The sequence below is a fragment of the Ursus americanus genome, chromosome 14 (assembly GCF_024610735.1).
Source record: "Ursus americanus isolate L20-20 chromosome 14, mUrsAme1.1.p, whole genome shotgun sequence".
Taxonomy (NCBI): domain Eukaryota; kingdom Metazoa; phylum Chordata; class Mammalia; order Carnivora; family Ursidae; genus Ursus; species Ursus americanus.
The window spans coordinates 5575835-5591477 of record NC_142140.1 but is presented as its reverse complement, the minus strand read 5'-3'; the positions used below and the strand labels follow the sequence as shown (position 1 = coordinate 5591477).

Below are 15643 nucleotides of genomic sequence, written 5' to 3'. Positions count from 1 at the left end.
ACAAGAGTATGACAGTTCAGACCTTTGTCAGTGACAGAGCTGCATGGACTTTCTGAAGAGTGAGCCTGAACCCACATGGTCCCTTCATTAAGTGTTCAGGGTTCAGGGCTTTAGGTCTTTCTCCCACAAATTCTGTCAAATCTTTGTAGAAGCCACTGAGAATCAGTGTTCTCAGGCACGAGCTGGTTCTACCATTGTTATACATGACAATATGGTTCACTTCAGCCAAGGTTTCCTAAGTGTCAGCTCTCTGATTGGTACTGGGCTTTATACTGGGCTTTGGAGACACCATGACCGAGTTCCTGCCCTCCAATACTAGCTCAGTGTGCTTCCTGTCACCCCGGGGGTGCATCTGTATGCACATGATGGTGGAGATTCCCCTTGCATTTGTAGGTCCTTTGTTAAGGTTAGTCCCCAGCTGGTCTGGGTACATGACAGGGGTCTTCCTAGAGCAGGCTCCTGATGGTTTGTGTGAGAACAAGTCCCACTGGGGAGCCCAGGCCATCAAGCCATTTGTAGTTCAGCCTAATGCAAGGTGAAAAGAGCCTTGGGTGCTCTGAGCAACCAGGCTCTTCCTTCCGCAGAGATGCCTTTGTTAACCTGCCTTTCCCGGTACTGTCAGGATAGGCTTCAGAATGTTATTAAGTGAGTCATCAGCCACAACCAATTAGTGGCTATTAATGGTAATTATCTAGTTCACAAGATCAAGATGGAAAATCTTCCCCATTTTTTTTCTCCTTTTTTGTTCCTGAAGATGGCTATGCTCTTTTATCCTTCACCTGTGAGATCCTGGGGCTGAAGGTTGCATCTCAGTGACTGTGATATGGCCCAGGGGTTTCTGGTCATCAATATCTGAATAAGCACCTTGGTGCTAGCCTGTCTCTTCACCTTGATGGTTCCTTCACCCCATCCCCCAGATCCGAGTGCTTGAGGTTCCCCCGCTTTGTGCTCTTCCACTTTTTTACCTTTTCTTTATACTCCCACACACACACACACACACACATACACACACACACACACACACACACACACACACACACAATTTAACATTGCATTCATACTGAGAACAGCTAAATCGGTGTGTCTTTTTCTGGGGATAACAACATTTAAGCTGAGGACAAAACCTTAACTAAAGGATTGAATCCCTAGGAGTAGAATTTAGGCATTAGGAACAGCAGGATGTGGTTGTTCCTGGAATCTCTGAAGCCTCCCACTAGGCAGCCGTGGTGCTCACCTTGGCATTTGGAGAGCCGGTGTGAGTCCTGGTCTTTCCTGTGGGTCCTTCCTGGCCTCTTCACTTTGTTGAGCCTCCATTTTCTTCTCAGAGGGTAACATAGCTACAGCTCAGCTCAGTTCTGAGAATTGCACAAAATAATGTATGAGGAAGCCCTTTGCAAAGGCCAAACCATAGAAAGGCTGGGAAAATGAGAGGACTAAATGTGACCACAGAGTGGCTATTCTTCAGGCCTCTCCCCAGCCAGCCCCACTCCTCTCCCTACACTGAGGCCCCTCCTCACACCTCGGGTGGGCTTTGTGCACCCACCATCTCCCATCCAGAAATGCAGCCCACTTACACACTCCATCTGGTCTGCCTCTCTATGAAGGTAAATATTCTGGGGGTTGTTTTGGTTTTAGTTTTTGATCACAATTCCAAGTAGGTTGGTTCTGTTTCAATCCCCCCCAATAGTCTGATTTTGAGGAAATGTGTACATACACATTATGTTGGGGGGCAGGGGGCGGGGATACAGTGCTTATTAACATGGCATGTTTTTGTTTACTTGAAAATTGCTTCCCAAGATTCAATCTGGTTTTCGGAAAATTTTTTAATTACATTCCCACGTACAAATAAATTGTATGCTTTCCGGATAAGTGACATGTTTATATGGTGATAAAGGGAATTATAATGCTCTTAACTCTTATGTAGTATGTCCTTATCAAAATCACCAAGCATGAGAACACTGTTTAGTCTCATTCATCACTCAGCACAGCCTCTTTCTGTCCACTCCAGGACACAGTCTTTGCCATGGCCCCAGATAACATGTAAATTAGCTTCATGGAACCAAAGAACCTTTGAAAACCCAGTTTGCTGAGCCTTGAAGGAATCATTTAGACTCAGCTTCAATTAGGTCAGAGCTCCCTGAGCTGGACTGTTGGGCTGGAGGTGGCTCCTTCAAGCCTGTGAGCTGTGTGTCTGGCTGGTCTCCTTGTTGATGACCCAAATCTATGGCTTGCTCATGGCCTCTGATCCTTCTCACTACAGTCACCCCGAGTCCACTGAGCACTCACTTTGAAGGACATTTCTGTTCTCTTATGATGCCTGTTTTCTCCAGCTGTTAATCTCATTTAACCAACCAGGTTAGTAGAGTTTCCGGCTTTGTGCTGGCATAAACAGTACATGTTGTACTAGTTGCCAAGAGTAAAGGCTGTGTCTGTAACAGCCCAAACTAGGCATCTTCAGATTGTGAGTATATGCTTTCCAAGCTTCTTCCCATGTGTGAACTCCAGAGAGACCAGAGGCCAGCGAGATGGGCCTGTCTTTTATTGGATCCTCAGCATCAGGGTAAATGATGCCCTTTCCTCCCCTTACAGCAGTTGGTTGTCTTAGGCCAATCTAATATATTATTTTAGGGGCTACACAATTACCCTGAAAGCAAATGGAAAGAAAGAGAGCTAATTGTTCAAGTGGGTTTTTAGCATACATTGACTGTACTTTCCTGACAAATGAGTGCTAATCTTGGGGAAAGGAATGCTTTTTTTATACTTTGTGAGGTTGACACAGTGCACTCTCTGCAGGGTACATTATTCCTAAGACAAACCACTTCTTACTAGTAATGCACATCTGGGCTCTGAGCACTCTCAATTTCCCTTTTTGAAAAGCCCCACCTTTAAAAATGTCAGCACTACAACTGCCTCAACTATGGCGAACTCCCATGTATATATTTGGGGTAATTATATCCTGAAAAGAGGTGATTTTCTGAGGCTGTTTCTCACACATTCCAGGGCTAACCCAGGGAAGCTGGGCATGGGCTTTCAGAAGCCCCCTATTATGGTTGAAGAACATCTCTTCCTTCCCAGGTTCTCTCTAGGCCTCTTCCTCCCATCTCACCTCCCCCATGGCCTCCTACTGCCCCTATCTCTACAGACCTGATATCAGAACAGGGTTTGATATCATCCAGTTGAAAAGTACCTAGCCAAGAACACTTGTGCTCCTTATCTGCTCTAGGCACATAATGCGGGGAGAAGCCAACAGGATGATGCCCTAAGTTCAGGCAACAGAATGTGAACAGAATCAGAAAACAGATGTGACCAGTACTTCTTGTGTGGTGGTAATTGAGGAGAGGACTCAGAGGGGCTCCCCGAGAACTCTGTACGTCATTTTGTCCATTTAGGTTTATGGGACCACATGCTTACCCTCACTCTGAGGCATGTGATATCATCTCTATTATCTGAATAAAGATTGTAAGTGTGGATATTGGAAATTAGGCAACCAGGTTGTAGAGTCACTGTATGTGAACAGTCACACATATATCCGACTCTATATGAGAGAGACAGAGAGACAAAGTAACCTGATCATAAAACCTCAGCACTGCAGTTTGTGTACAGTACTCCAAAGAGTCCGGAAAGTACTATTTAGCCGAAGAACAAATGTCTGTTAGTGGGAGGGGCAGGAAACGTTCAGGGCCATAGTCCTTGACACTGTCCCATACTCCCGAGGAGCACCTGTGGGGCAGCCTATGAGCACTCCTGCCTGACACCTGGGACTGCCCCCCAGTCAGCCATGCAGGGATGGGCTCACGCCTGCATCCTGATTGCCTGCTTCAGCCAAACAGAGCCCTTCCTTGCTCCAGCTTTCGATAGCCTGACGTAATGCTGGCAGCAGGAAGTTCTAATCCGGAGTGTTTTTGTTTGTTGTGCTTCCTCAGGATTTCCTTGGATCTGGAGACCCCAAAGAAACAAAGATGCTAATCACCAAACAGGCTGACTGGGCTAGAAATATCAACGAGCCTAAAGCCGCCGTGGAGATGTACATCTCAGCAGGAGAGCACGTCAAGGCCATAGAGATCAGCGGCGACCATGGCTGGGTTGACACGTGGGTTTTCAGTCCCTGCCCCAAGAAGCATTTGGCAGCATGTCATGTCATGTCAGCTCTTGGTTTTGACTGACAAGGGAAAAAATAGTTTCCCTAAATATATGATCCAAATGTAATAGTGACTAGGTTTTTGGGAGACACAGACATTGAGCAAGGCAGTCACTGCCTTTGAGGAGCTTAGTGAATCCCTAGGGAAAGGGTCAGGTGTGGGGGAGGAGTAGGGGCAGACACCCAGGCGTTAGAGCTGCCATTCACTGAGCCTTCCCTAGGAGCCGGGCACTGCGATATCTTGCAGGCATTTGATTCTCCCCCACACCCTAAGCTGTGGTGTTTCCATGCCCAGCTTCCAAATGAGGAAACCAAGGTTTAAGGACCACGTGATCACACAAGGCAAAACAGCTGGGAAACCATGGAGATGATCTTCAGACTGACCTGGCTGATTTCAGTGCCCCTAGCATGTGTAATGGTAGGAATCAAAAAAGAACAAGAACACTTCTAAAGCAAACCAGGGAAGGAGACAAGAATTTTCACGGGAGGAACCATGGATGTGGTCTTTGTGTGAAGGGCCTTGAATTTTAAGAGGTAGAGGGTGGTAGGGAAGGGAAGTGCATGAGGCCAAAAGAACAGCACAAACCAGGAGTTGGCTGGGGCTGGAATAACATGTGTAGGGGCAGGAGAGTGGAGGACAGCTGGCTGCAGGCAGGTGGATCTGGGTTGGCCACCTGTGGAGGGCCTTGGGTGCCATGCTGAGGCCTTGAGATTTGTCAGTAGGGTCAGGGCTGTGTTGCCGCAAGCCCATGCAGGCAGTGGGTGTAGAATGGGAGGGAAAAGGAGAGGGAGGAAGGCCAGGTAAACGGCCAGTGCAGTGCACCAGGGGGACACGTGGTGGCTGAGGGGATGAAAGAGACATGGAAGAGCCACAATTGGCAGGACCCAGTTGGATGCGGATGTCAGGGCTGACTCAGCAAGGGAGTTGAAGGCTGATTCTGAGCTGTGGGCCTAATGGTCAATAATGCCACTCATCAACATAGAGAACAGAAGAAGGGCGGGCATGTGGTGGGGCTGCCCAGAGAGATGATGGATTCAGTTTTGAGACTTTTAGAACATCAGACCTCCAGGGGGAGGGCTTTCTCCTCACATAGTCAAGGAAGGTAGACTTCACACTCACGCATGTGTGTGTGTGTGTGTGTGTGTGTGTGTGTGTACACATACAGGTGCACACTGCCATAGCTGGCAAAGAACAGGTGAGGGAGCAGCTCCTGAGGGTGGCTCAGTCTGAGCCCTACAGGCTATTGGTTATTCTGGAAGCCACACTGTGGTCCACAGGTAATGGTGGCCTAGGCAGGACCTGGGGAAGGAGAGGGCTGGTTAATGACTAAGTCACCTCCCTGAACCCTACCATGTAGTTGACATGTATGTCCCTCACATACATGCCATATGTATGTGACCTACCACCCCATCTTTCTCTTGTGCAAGAAAGAAGTTTCTTGAAGATAGAGGCACACATCTTGCCTCCAAAATTATTCTTTTCACAAAAGGAGTGGTACCAGAGAGAGCCAGGCAGATTTGTGGCCCTGCTCTCCCCTCTGGTTTTTCATGTCACTTTCATTTGCAACTGACATGTATCAGGTTACCCTGGAGATATCTGACTAGTTCAGTAAAGAGATATTTAAGCATGTTCTGTCCCTTTTCCAGGTCTGGCTGTAAAAGGTGCCTCTTCTCCAGGGACATTTGGTTTGATGGGAGGGGCTGGGGGGCTCTAAGGGGTTGGCTGTGCCACCTTTCCCTAAAAATGTGTTCTTTCTCTGCTGAGAGATGTTATTTTTAGATGCCATTATTATTCTAAGTACAGATTGACAGGCCTCCCTGAGCTTGCCTGTGTCTGAGACAGCGATCTGTTACAGCTGCTTCCCCTTCTTTTTTCACAAAGAGCAAGTTGGGTAGAACCCCTTTCCCCTGAGAGAGCTGGTTTTACTCCAAACCCCAGCCTGACCAGAAGGAACAAGCCTGTTTCATTCACCCCCCTATGTCCCCACGAGTAGTGGGAGGGCCAATTACCACTGGGAAGAAGTGGTGAGCCCCAGTGGTCCCTGTGGCCCCTCCTCCGTGGTCAGCACCTTGGCCAGCAGGAGAGGCACAGCCAAGATTTCCTGAGGCCTTTCTTCCAGAGCTCAGAGCAGGCTCCACATATGCCTCTTCCTCTAAAGTCCTGTCGACTGAAGAATTCTCACACCTCTACCTCTGCTTTCCTATGAGAATTCCTGAAACAGTGTGGAAAGAGTCTTCTGCCACTTCCTGGCTGCAGAGTCTTGAGAGGGCTGCTTCACCTTCTACCTAGCCTCTCGTCTTCTCATCTGTAAGATGAGAATAATAGTACCTGTTAGGGCAGTGAAGATTCAATGAGATCACACATGTGAAAGCTCACGGTGCTGTGCTTGGTACCAGCAGATGATCAGTAGATGTTCCTTTCTATCCCCAGATACCGCTGGATAGATAGTGACTCTGTGAAAGGCACGCACAAAGTGGGGGAGATGGTGTCCTTTAGCCAGTGACTTCTCCCGGTCACTGGATTATATATTCACTCATTTAATAACCACCTGTCAAGCACCAGGGACCGTGGCACCATACTGGGCACTGGGGACATCAACATGAATTGACATGGAGCCTGCCCTCAAGACGACCCAAAAGCCCATGCTGCTTGCTTCCATCAGGTTCCTGTTACAGGCGTCCATCTCCTCCCTGTGCTTTTACCTCTACAGGTTAATCGACATTGCCCGTAAATTGGACAAGGCCGAGCGGGAGCCCCTGCTGATGTGTGCTTACTACTTCAAGAAACTGGATAACCCTGGCTATGCTGCTGAAACCTACCTGAAGATTGGTGACCTGAAGTCCTTGGTTCAGCTGCATGTGGAGACCCAGCGCTGGGACGAGGTGAGGGTAGAGCATGCCTCATGTGCTAGGGAGCCCCACGTGAGCCCTGGACCACAGGAGGCTTTTTGTGGCTTAGATGGAGAGCAGCTACCCTCATCATGAGAATGAACATTGGCCTGGTAATCAGGAGACTAACCCTCGAATTCTCTGAGCCGGGGTGTCTTATAGACCCATTCATTCATTCATTCATTCATTCATTCATTCATTCATTCATTCAGAAAAATCTTTATGCACTGCTGGCTTCGTGCTAGCCCTGTGATAGACATCGGGGATGTGAGAGTTAACAGGACAGCCCTGTGCCTGCTATTGGTCTGAGCTGCTTGTGACCAGCACCACAGGCTGATAGATCTCTGACATGGAGACACACCTGTGTAATTTTCAAAACCTGCTGGGTGCCATTTGAAGAAAATGCCACCCATACTCTCCAGGTGCAGGCTGCCAAAGCCATTTCAGAGGCAGCTCTTTCTCCTCCTTCTTTCCCTCTAACCTGGACTCCTCTGGTGTCAGGGGTGGATGGGAAGAATTAGCCAGGCCAGAGGGAAAGATGGCTAAGGCCAGGCTGGCAGAAGCAGCCAATATGCTGCCCACTCTGTGGCTTGACTCCCACCCTCTAGGTCACTGGCTACCTGTGCTCTGGACTGAAATTCATTTCTGAGAAGATCAGGGGCTGCACCCACGGTCCTCACTCCACCCCACCCACCCATCCACCCACTGAGGTCTAGTTTACAGACCCATACCAAGACCTTTTCTGATAAAGCTGTCTGACTTTTGTCTGCCCTCTGAGTGGCTCCATTTGGTGAGGTGACAAGGTCACTGATGAGAAGAGGTGGGGCCAAGGACAGAGGCAATAATACCTTCTCAAGATAAATTTATTAGGAGATCTCTCAAGCAGCATAAATTAGAGCATCTTAGAAACACTTGGTCCTGACTATGCATCAGGCAAACTTTCTCCCTGTTGCCACATACTGTCCCTCACGACTCATTTCCAGTTCTCCTGGCCTGACAGGTGGTTCTGGGGCTTAGGTAAAGCAGTAACTGGGTCCCATACAGCACCAAGTCCACAGTCATCTTTGACAGCTAATAGGCAGTAATGATGATAATGTCAATTCTGTTTCCTTAGGTGTCATCTCCAATTAAAAGAAATCTGTTTGCAGCGCTGCAGGAGCCCACGCAAACCCTCAAAATAAAATGTTTCCGATTCTGTGCTGCTTCTGTGGTCCAGAAACAGACTGTGTTGTTATTGAATCCAGTCGCTTGCATATTGCTGTTAATTGCCTTTTGTTTTCAAAGAGCTGATTTGTTTTTGCGTTTCTGGGGGTGGTGGTAGGGGGAGGCACTTTCCCCCTCTGAGTTGTCAGGCTGGCAAAATATGACACATCCCTAATGGATTCAGCCAAGTGCCATGTTTTCATGGGGGCTGTGGGGGCTGCTTTATTAAGAATGCATTTGCTCCTTCCTCCAGGCCTTTGCTTTGGGTGAGAAGCATCCCGAATTTAAGGATGACATCTATGTGCCCTACGCTCAGTGGCTAGCAGAGAATGATCGTTTTGAGGAAGCCCAAAAAGGTAGGCCACACAGACTGGCGCCTTGCAGAAGGAGCGGGAGACAGTACTGCCAAGACCCACATTTCAGGAAGGCTGCTAAGCCCCTCCCATCACAGGTCTGAAGATGGACGACTTCGTCCTGGGAATGTGATGTGTTTCCTGGTGAAAGACTGGGGAGCAGTGGAAAGAACATGGGCTTTCGAGTTGGACACACCTGGGTCCATCACTCACTTGCCTCTGGACCTCAGGCAGGTCTTGTCTGTTCTGTGAGCAAAGCACCGTGCACTCAAACATAGCTTCCCACTTTATCCTAACAGTAGCCCTATGATGTCGGTACTGCTTTCTAGATGAGAAAGCTGAGGTCGGAGGAGGTGAAAGGACTTGCCTAAAGTCCCACAGCAAGGAAGTGGCAGAGAGGGAATTTGAGCCAGGCTGGGGTGGGGACAAAATATGAGAACTCCCACAGAGTGTCCAGCGTGGTCTCACCTGCCACTTTCCTCTACTGCAAACAGTAACTTGGCTCAGGTGAACAGGGTGTCCTCTGCTCCTTGGCATTTCCGCTGGTAAAGTGGGCTGCACCCCACATATGGCAGTATCTGAGATAGGAGCAAAAGGAGGCATAGAGCTTTAACTGGTAATAGCAGTTTTAAAATGTGACTGCCCTCTCTGTGTCAGGCACTGGCTGGGCACTTAATGACATAACCCTGAACCTCTCCAGCAGCCCTGCAGAGACGCCGAGGCTGACTGTGCCCTGCAAAGTCACAGAGCCAGAGAGAGTGGCAGAGCCAGGCTTGGACCAGGATCTATCTGCCTGGGAACCTGATTCTTGGGACTAGGTCTTGCTGCCTCCTTAGGAAGTCTTCTAATTGAAGCTGGGTGTGTCGTATTCCATAGCATCTCATTTACACTTCTATATGGTAACAGTTGCCACCTCCGGACACATTGCGGAACAAATGTCTCCCTGTTGGAGCTCCTCGGCTAAAAGCCCCCATTGAAAGACAGCATGTTCTCTTCTGCTTTAGCATTTCCAGAGCACCCAGTTGCTGAAGTATGTGCATGTTTGGGCAAAACACATCAACCTATCCATCTGTCTGTGTCTGCCCTTCCAAGAATCCATCGCCATAGTAACTTGGTACTCAGACAAGAGATTGGAGATGAGATTGGAACAAAGGCCAGACCTTTTCCTTCTCTGAAGCAGAGGATTTGGATCATCTGAGTGCCCACCTGTGAGCAAGTGTCACAGCTAGAAATGACTCCCTGGCAGCCCCCAACTTCCTGAGGGTCTGGCCACACAGTCAAGATTCAGGAAATTTCTATTAAATGGATATAGGAATTATTGAGAGATTTTTTTTTTTTTGCATGTTTTCACAAATGTTTGGTTGCGAGAGCCGAGCCATATTTTTCAAGGCTGTCATTAAAAAACACGCAGTTGAAGACTGATGGAGGACTTGAGTGGGGCTAGGTTCTGTAACCTTGGGTATGCTACTTTACCTCCACCTTCATAAGTCTGTTGTGACCATCCAATGAGGAATCAGCAACAAAAACACTTTGTAAGGCTGCTCAAATGTCAGGTGCTGCTCGTGTCACCCCAGATGTCACGAAGTTTTGTCCTGGAATGGGGTGAGGGTAAGACCTCACTGATGCTGGGCAGCAGTGCTATCCTCAGACTTCGCCCTGCAATTTGGCCCCAGGGGTTTTCTTTCTGCCATGCTTTTCTGAAGTCAGTTGCCTTTTCCCAGCCAGAAAGGAATATATCTCACTGTACTTTTTCAGGATGTAGCCTCAGTTATTTATAGCCTTCGGCCTGAGAGGCGCATCCCAGCAACGAAGTGCTGCAGATGCTTCCAGTGAGTGTCCTACTTCTACAGCAGCCCCTTGTAAGCCCTGCAGAATTCCATCCCACTCCCCAAATTGTGTGTGTTTTCGTGCCCCTCCAGCGTTCCACAAGGCCGGGCGGCAGCAGGAAGCGGTTAGGGTGCTGGAGCAGCTCACACACAATGCCGTGGTCGAGAGCAGATTTAATGACGCTGCCTATTATTACTGGATGCTGTCCATGCAGTGCCTTGATATAGCTCAAGGTAAGTAAACATCAGCCAGGCCGCTTGTTTTCCCCAGCTCTGCTCTGGCACCAAGATAAACATCGAAGGAGCTGGGACGTTTTAATTAAAGCCTTGGGCTTGTTTATTGGGTGTATTGTCCGTAACCCTGTCTTGCAGCAGCATAATCTGGTGTGTCATCTTTTTCCAGTTTGCCCATAAGTTTAATGGTGGTATGAGGACTGTCCTGGGGTTATTATGGTTGGGAGGTCCTGCCCTGTGTTGCTAATTCAGAACATGTCTCTCCCCTGTTACCTGGGAGCCTATAACTGACCCAGGTGAGCACTTTTTTAAAAAATTTAATTAAATGGAAAGATGAAAAAGAGATCACTTTACAATAACACACTCCAGATTCTCACTCATTCCAGGCAGGAAGATAGTTTCAGTGTTGCTTTCTTGAGACTTCCCATGATGCACTGAGGGAGTTCTGGAAGCGGAGGGGACAGGGAGATGTTCTTCACTGGACTAAGGCCAGCATGCCGGAGTGGGAAAAACACTGGAATTGGAGACAGCTAGGTGACTTGTAACAAGTCACAATTTCTTCCCGAACTCTACCTTCACATATGTGGTGTGGGGGTAATCCTATCCTGCTTCCTTCATAAGGCTGCTGTGAGCCTCACAGAAGCTGTGGTTACAGTTTGGAAACTGTTAGGTCCAGGTGTAAGGTGCCCTGTTTCTGTTCTGGCCAGTCGTCTATGCTTTGGATAAGGCATGGCTCAGAGGGAAGAGGCTGGAGGTGAGATGAATAAAGCTGACATCTGCTCATCCTCCACACCAAGCTCCTCTGGTATGTTTGGGTACCAGTGATCACCCTCTTCATGCTGCTGCTCCCCAGTGAAATGACCTGGTAGGCTGTAGTGTCAGATCTGGGAGAACCTGCAAGAAATGTTCTCAGACTTTTCATGGCCACATGCTCTGCCCAGCTGAGACTTTCCCTGTCTTGGGACAGTCCCAGCTCCTAAGCAGCACCTTTCCCATCACTGCATCTCTTTGCCAGTCTCCCTGGCACAGGTCTGATACTGGGGGAGAGCTGACACTGGCAACGTTGCCATTGCCTCACGCTTCTTTGTAGACATGGCTTGACACATCTTCCCCCTCTTGCCCTCCCCCCTCCCACTGCACACCTCAGACCCTGCCCAGAAGGATGCGATGCTTGACAAGTTCCGCCACTTCCAGCACTTGGCCGAGCTGTACCACGGCTACCATGCCATTCAGCGGTACACGGTAAGGTGACCAGGAGACGGGGGCCTGGTGGGGGTGCTACCTACTGAGCTAGGGGCCCTGGGCACGCCTTACAGAGCAGCAGATCTCTGGATGGAAAGTAAACTCAGAGGACAGAATGACTTGCCAAGAAATTCTGGTCTCCTCCTGGGAGACAAAGTTTGGGACTTTGATTTTCCTCAATTAGCTACCTTTCTGACCTGCTGCAAGCTGTGGGCTTCTGAATTAGTGAGCCAGAGCTAGAATGGGCCTTTCTAGTTGCCGGCTTTACGTTTGTAAGACTCAGGCAGACTACAGGTTAGCCAGACAAACGGTTATCTCTAAAACGATCAGCCCTGGGTGGCTCAGTTGTTTGAGCGTCTGCTTTCGGCTCAGGTCATGATTCCCAGGGTCCAGGGATCCAGCCTGGCATTGGGCTCCCTGCTCAGCGAGAAGCCTGCTTCCCCCTCTCTCCACTCCTCCCCCCAGCTCTTGCTCTCTCTGTCTCTCAAATGAATAAACAAAATCTTTTTAAAAAATAATAAAAATAAAGTAAAATGATCAAGGGTGGTTGTTCCACTCTAGATGGCGAAGGCCCAGCTCTAACCAAAGGCCTGAGGTCTCTCCTTGGCCCTGCCACTGAATTGCCATGTGTCCTTGAGCAATTTACTTTCTCTCTGGCTCTCAGTTTCCTTCTCTATAAAACGAGTGTGGGCTTGATCTCCAGAGACCCAAATAGTTCTTTTTAGTCACTCCCTGATTCTTTTGATTAGCCATTTTAAGTCTATCTCCTGACAATGGGGAACAGGTGATAGGTTGTTATCAGCCTCCTCATTTCGTATATCCTCAATCGCTCAAAAAAAATGTTGATTAAGTGCCTTCAGGGTGAGCTTATCCTCTGCTGATAAGCTCAGAGGATAATACCAATAACCAACCTTTATTGAGCACTTACTGTTTACCAGGCAATGTGCGGAAGCTTTATTGTATTAATTTATTTATTCCTTTCAATCATGCTGTGAGATAAGTACTGTCATCCCCATTTTACAGATTAGGAAATTGAGGCGCCAAACACAGAGATTCCCCCAGCTAGTAAGTAGGAGCCAGGCTGGAACCCAGACAGGCTGGCTCCAGAGCCTGTGCTCTTAGCCTCTGATCCCCCACACCCTCTAACTTGGAGAAGACAGACTGCTGGCCTCACATCCCAGCTCCACTGTGTGACCTTGGCAAGTTGTTTACTTGCCTCTGTGCTTCAGCTTTCTTCTCTTAAAGTGGGGGTGATAACTACGTACTTGATGGGGTTGTGAGGATTAAATGAGTTAATATTGGAAAAGCACTCGGCACAAATGAGTGTCAGCTATTCCTCCTGCCCTATGTGGAGGCTTCCAACCCATTTTCCACGGGCCGAGCATTCCCCAGCAGGCCCAGCATTTCGCAGTTCTTTGACCATCTCAAGGGCCCTCCCACACTGGGCACCTCTTTCCCCCACATTTGTACTGAGGTACTGAGCGCTCAGCACGTTCTTTGTCTCTGAGGAAAGTCTGGCAAGAAAGACTCCTGTGCTGGGTTCTGCTTGAGCCAGCTGTCAGTCCTTCATCTCATCTCTTCCCCACACCACGGTCAGTGGTTTCAAGGGAACTCATCTTCCCTTACAGTCTTCTCAGGGCCCCTCATTTCTATCAGGTGCTCACCTGGAAAGAAGCCACCCCAAAAAGACCCCAAACTCAACTCCAGCTGGAAAGTCAGGGCCCCCGCTCAGTGTTGGTTTGCCTGAGCCACTTTGGAGCCGCGCTCTTTGTCTCTTTTCTGTAACAACTGAGCTCTGCTCCAGGACCTACATACAGCTGTGAACTTGTAGTAGCTTCACACCAGCTGGGGTGTCTTTCTGTTCATCCCAGCTGAGACTTCGTTGGGCCATTCCTTCATTCAGCAAATCCCTCCTGTGTGTCAGGCCCTCTGCTGAGGAACACAGTGGTGAGCAAGATGGTATACCTGCCCCTGAAGAGCTCATAGTCTATGAACAAGCAGGTGTAGCCCAGTTCTCCTAAGGGAGAAACTAAGAGGACCAGAGGACTTGCCAGAGGAAGTGAACCTAAGCAAAGAGGAGGGAGATTAGTAAGAATGGGGCAAGGGAAGAGGAGAGAAACAGCATTCCTGGCAGAGGTCACAGCATGTGCAGAGGCTTGGAGGTGGGTGGTACTTTAGCGTTTGGCATCAGGGCCGAGCAGAGCAGCTTGAGTCAGAGCAGACTGCCAAGGGAAGCACCAGACCTTTCCTGAGATAATGGCTTCTTTCCCAGAGGAGAGGTGCTAATCCTGAGGACCCCACCACTCCCCCCCACCAATTCTGTTCTTCCTGGTACGGTTCTTAGCTTCCACACCTAGTGCGATATAACCAGAGGCAGGCTTCTCCCTGGCTCTCACCCAAAAAAGGATGCAGTCTCAGGTTTTCTTGGGTACTTGGAACTAACAGAGGCTGTAGAAATTTAAATGAGAGCTAAAGAGAGAATGCTGGGCTCCAAACCCAAGTAGTAGTATAAAGTAAGTCCTCACAAATTTAGACCAATTAGGGCCTAAGTCCTGCTGGCATGGTGACGAGTACAGCCTGGTAAGACCCTTCAGGAAATGTCAGTTTATTACCATGTAAATGCTCGGGGGGGGGGGGGTGGGGAGCTGGCCTGCTTTCATCTTGTCATCTAAAGTAGTCTCGGTTTGCATACAATGTGCCAGATCCCTTCAAAATGGTATTCGTAACCTTTTATGGACCCCCTCATGGTAGAAAATTCCCCGTAGTCTACTGTATGGACCTTTGGCAGCCTCGAGGTGCAGAAGACCTGTTCATGCGTGTTAGCGCCTGGTCCGTTAGGGCCCGTGCCAGGTGCTGGGGGGCAGGGATGAGCAGTTGAGGAGCGCCAGCTCAGGTGCACATTTGGTGTGCATCGGACGGCCAGGCTGCTGCTGGAGGGCTGAGAAGAGGCACGTGATTTCATGCTCTAAAGAGTTAACTGCCTCCATTTAAAGACATGTTTGGTCTGGTCATGTCTTAAATTGCATAAAAGGTCTTCTCTCTCCGAGCTAATTGGAGACAACTTGAGCTCAGGGAACTAGAATCCTTACCAACCCCAGAGGCAGCACAGCCTGGGAGTGAGGCATTCTTGGGCTTTGGAATCAGACGGGGGTTTGAATCCTTGCTCGGCTCTTTCCTAGCTGGGTGACTTGGGCAAGTTTTCTCATCAGTACAGCGAAGATGAAAATGTACTCTCACAGGATTGTGTTAAAGAGCACATGAGACAGTAGCTGTAAAGCTCCCAGCACATAGTAGATGCTCATTAAGAGACACTGCTCTTTTACTGAAGTATTTCAGAATTATCGGTGTCTGCCTTTTGGCCAGTCCAGCAGATGCTTTGTTGAGGAATTCAATCCCTATTTGCTTTTCTCACTGCAGGAGGAGCCCTTCAGTTTCCATCTTCCCGAAACCCTCTTCAACATCTCCAGGTTCCTGCTGCACAGCCTGACCAAAGATACCCCCTTGGGCATCTCTAAAGTGTATCCTTTCACCCCTACTCTCTGTCCCACCCCTCTTGTCTAATGGCCCCTGTGAAGTTCTTTCCAGAGCACTTTACTGGCAGAACCTTCCCTCTCTCCCATAGCCCTCAGGGAAGAGAGAGAGTTTGTCCTGCTGCTACTGTTTTGCTGTAGAAGCAGCTCAGCCAGAGAGGCCACGGGGCCAGTGCCAAGAGAAGATTAGTTGTCAGGGCTCTCTGGGCTTGGCCCAGCAGTGGGTCT

At 49.0% G+C, this 15643-nt stretch overlaps 1 protein-coding gene across 6 annotated transcripts in view; it reads left to right on the top strand.

Annotated features, from left to right (window-relative positions):
- Positions 1–15643, top strand: part of IFT122 (intraflagellar transport 122) — a 69757-nt gene that overhangs the window by 47199 nt on the left and 6915 nt on the right. For all 6 annotated transcript variants that reach the window (XM_087866757.1, XM_045812485.2, XM_045812484.2 and 3 more), the window contains 6 exons: positions 3924–4090; positions 6850–7021; positions 8484–8586; positions 10503–10643; positions 11791–11885; positions 15303–15403. In XM_087866757.1, the coding sequence (XP_087722883.1) occupies positions 3924–4090; positions 6850–7021; positions 8484–8586; positions 10503–10643; positions 11791–11885; positions 15303–15403 (779 nt within the window). The remainder of the gene's footprint in view (positions 1–3923; positions 4091–6849; positions 7022–8483; positions 8587–10502; positions 10644–11790; positions 11886–15302; positions 15404–15643) is intronic.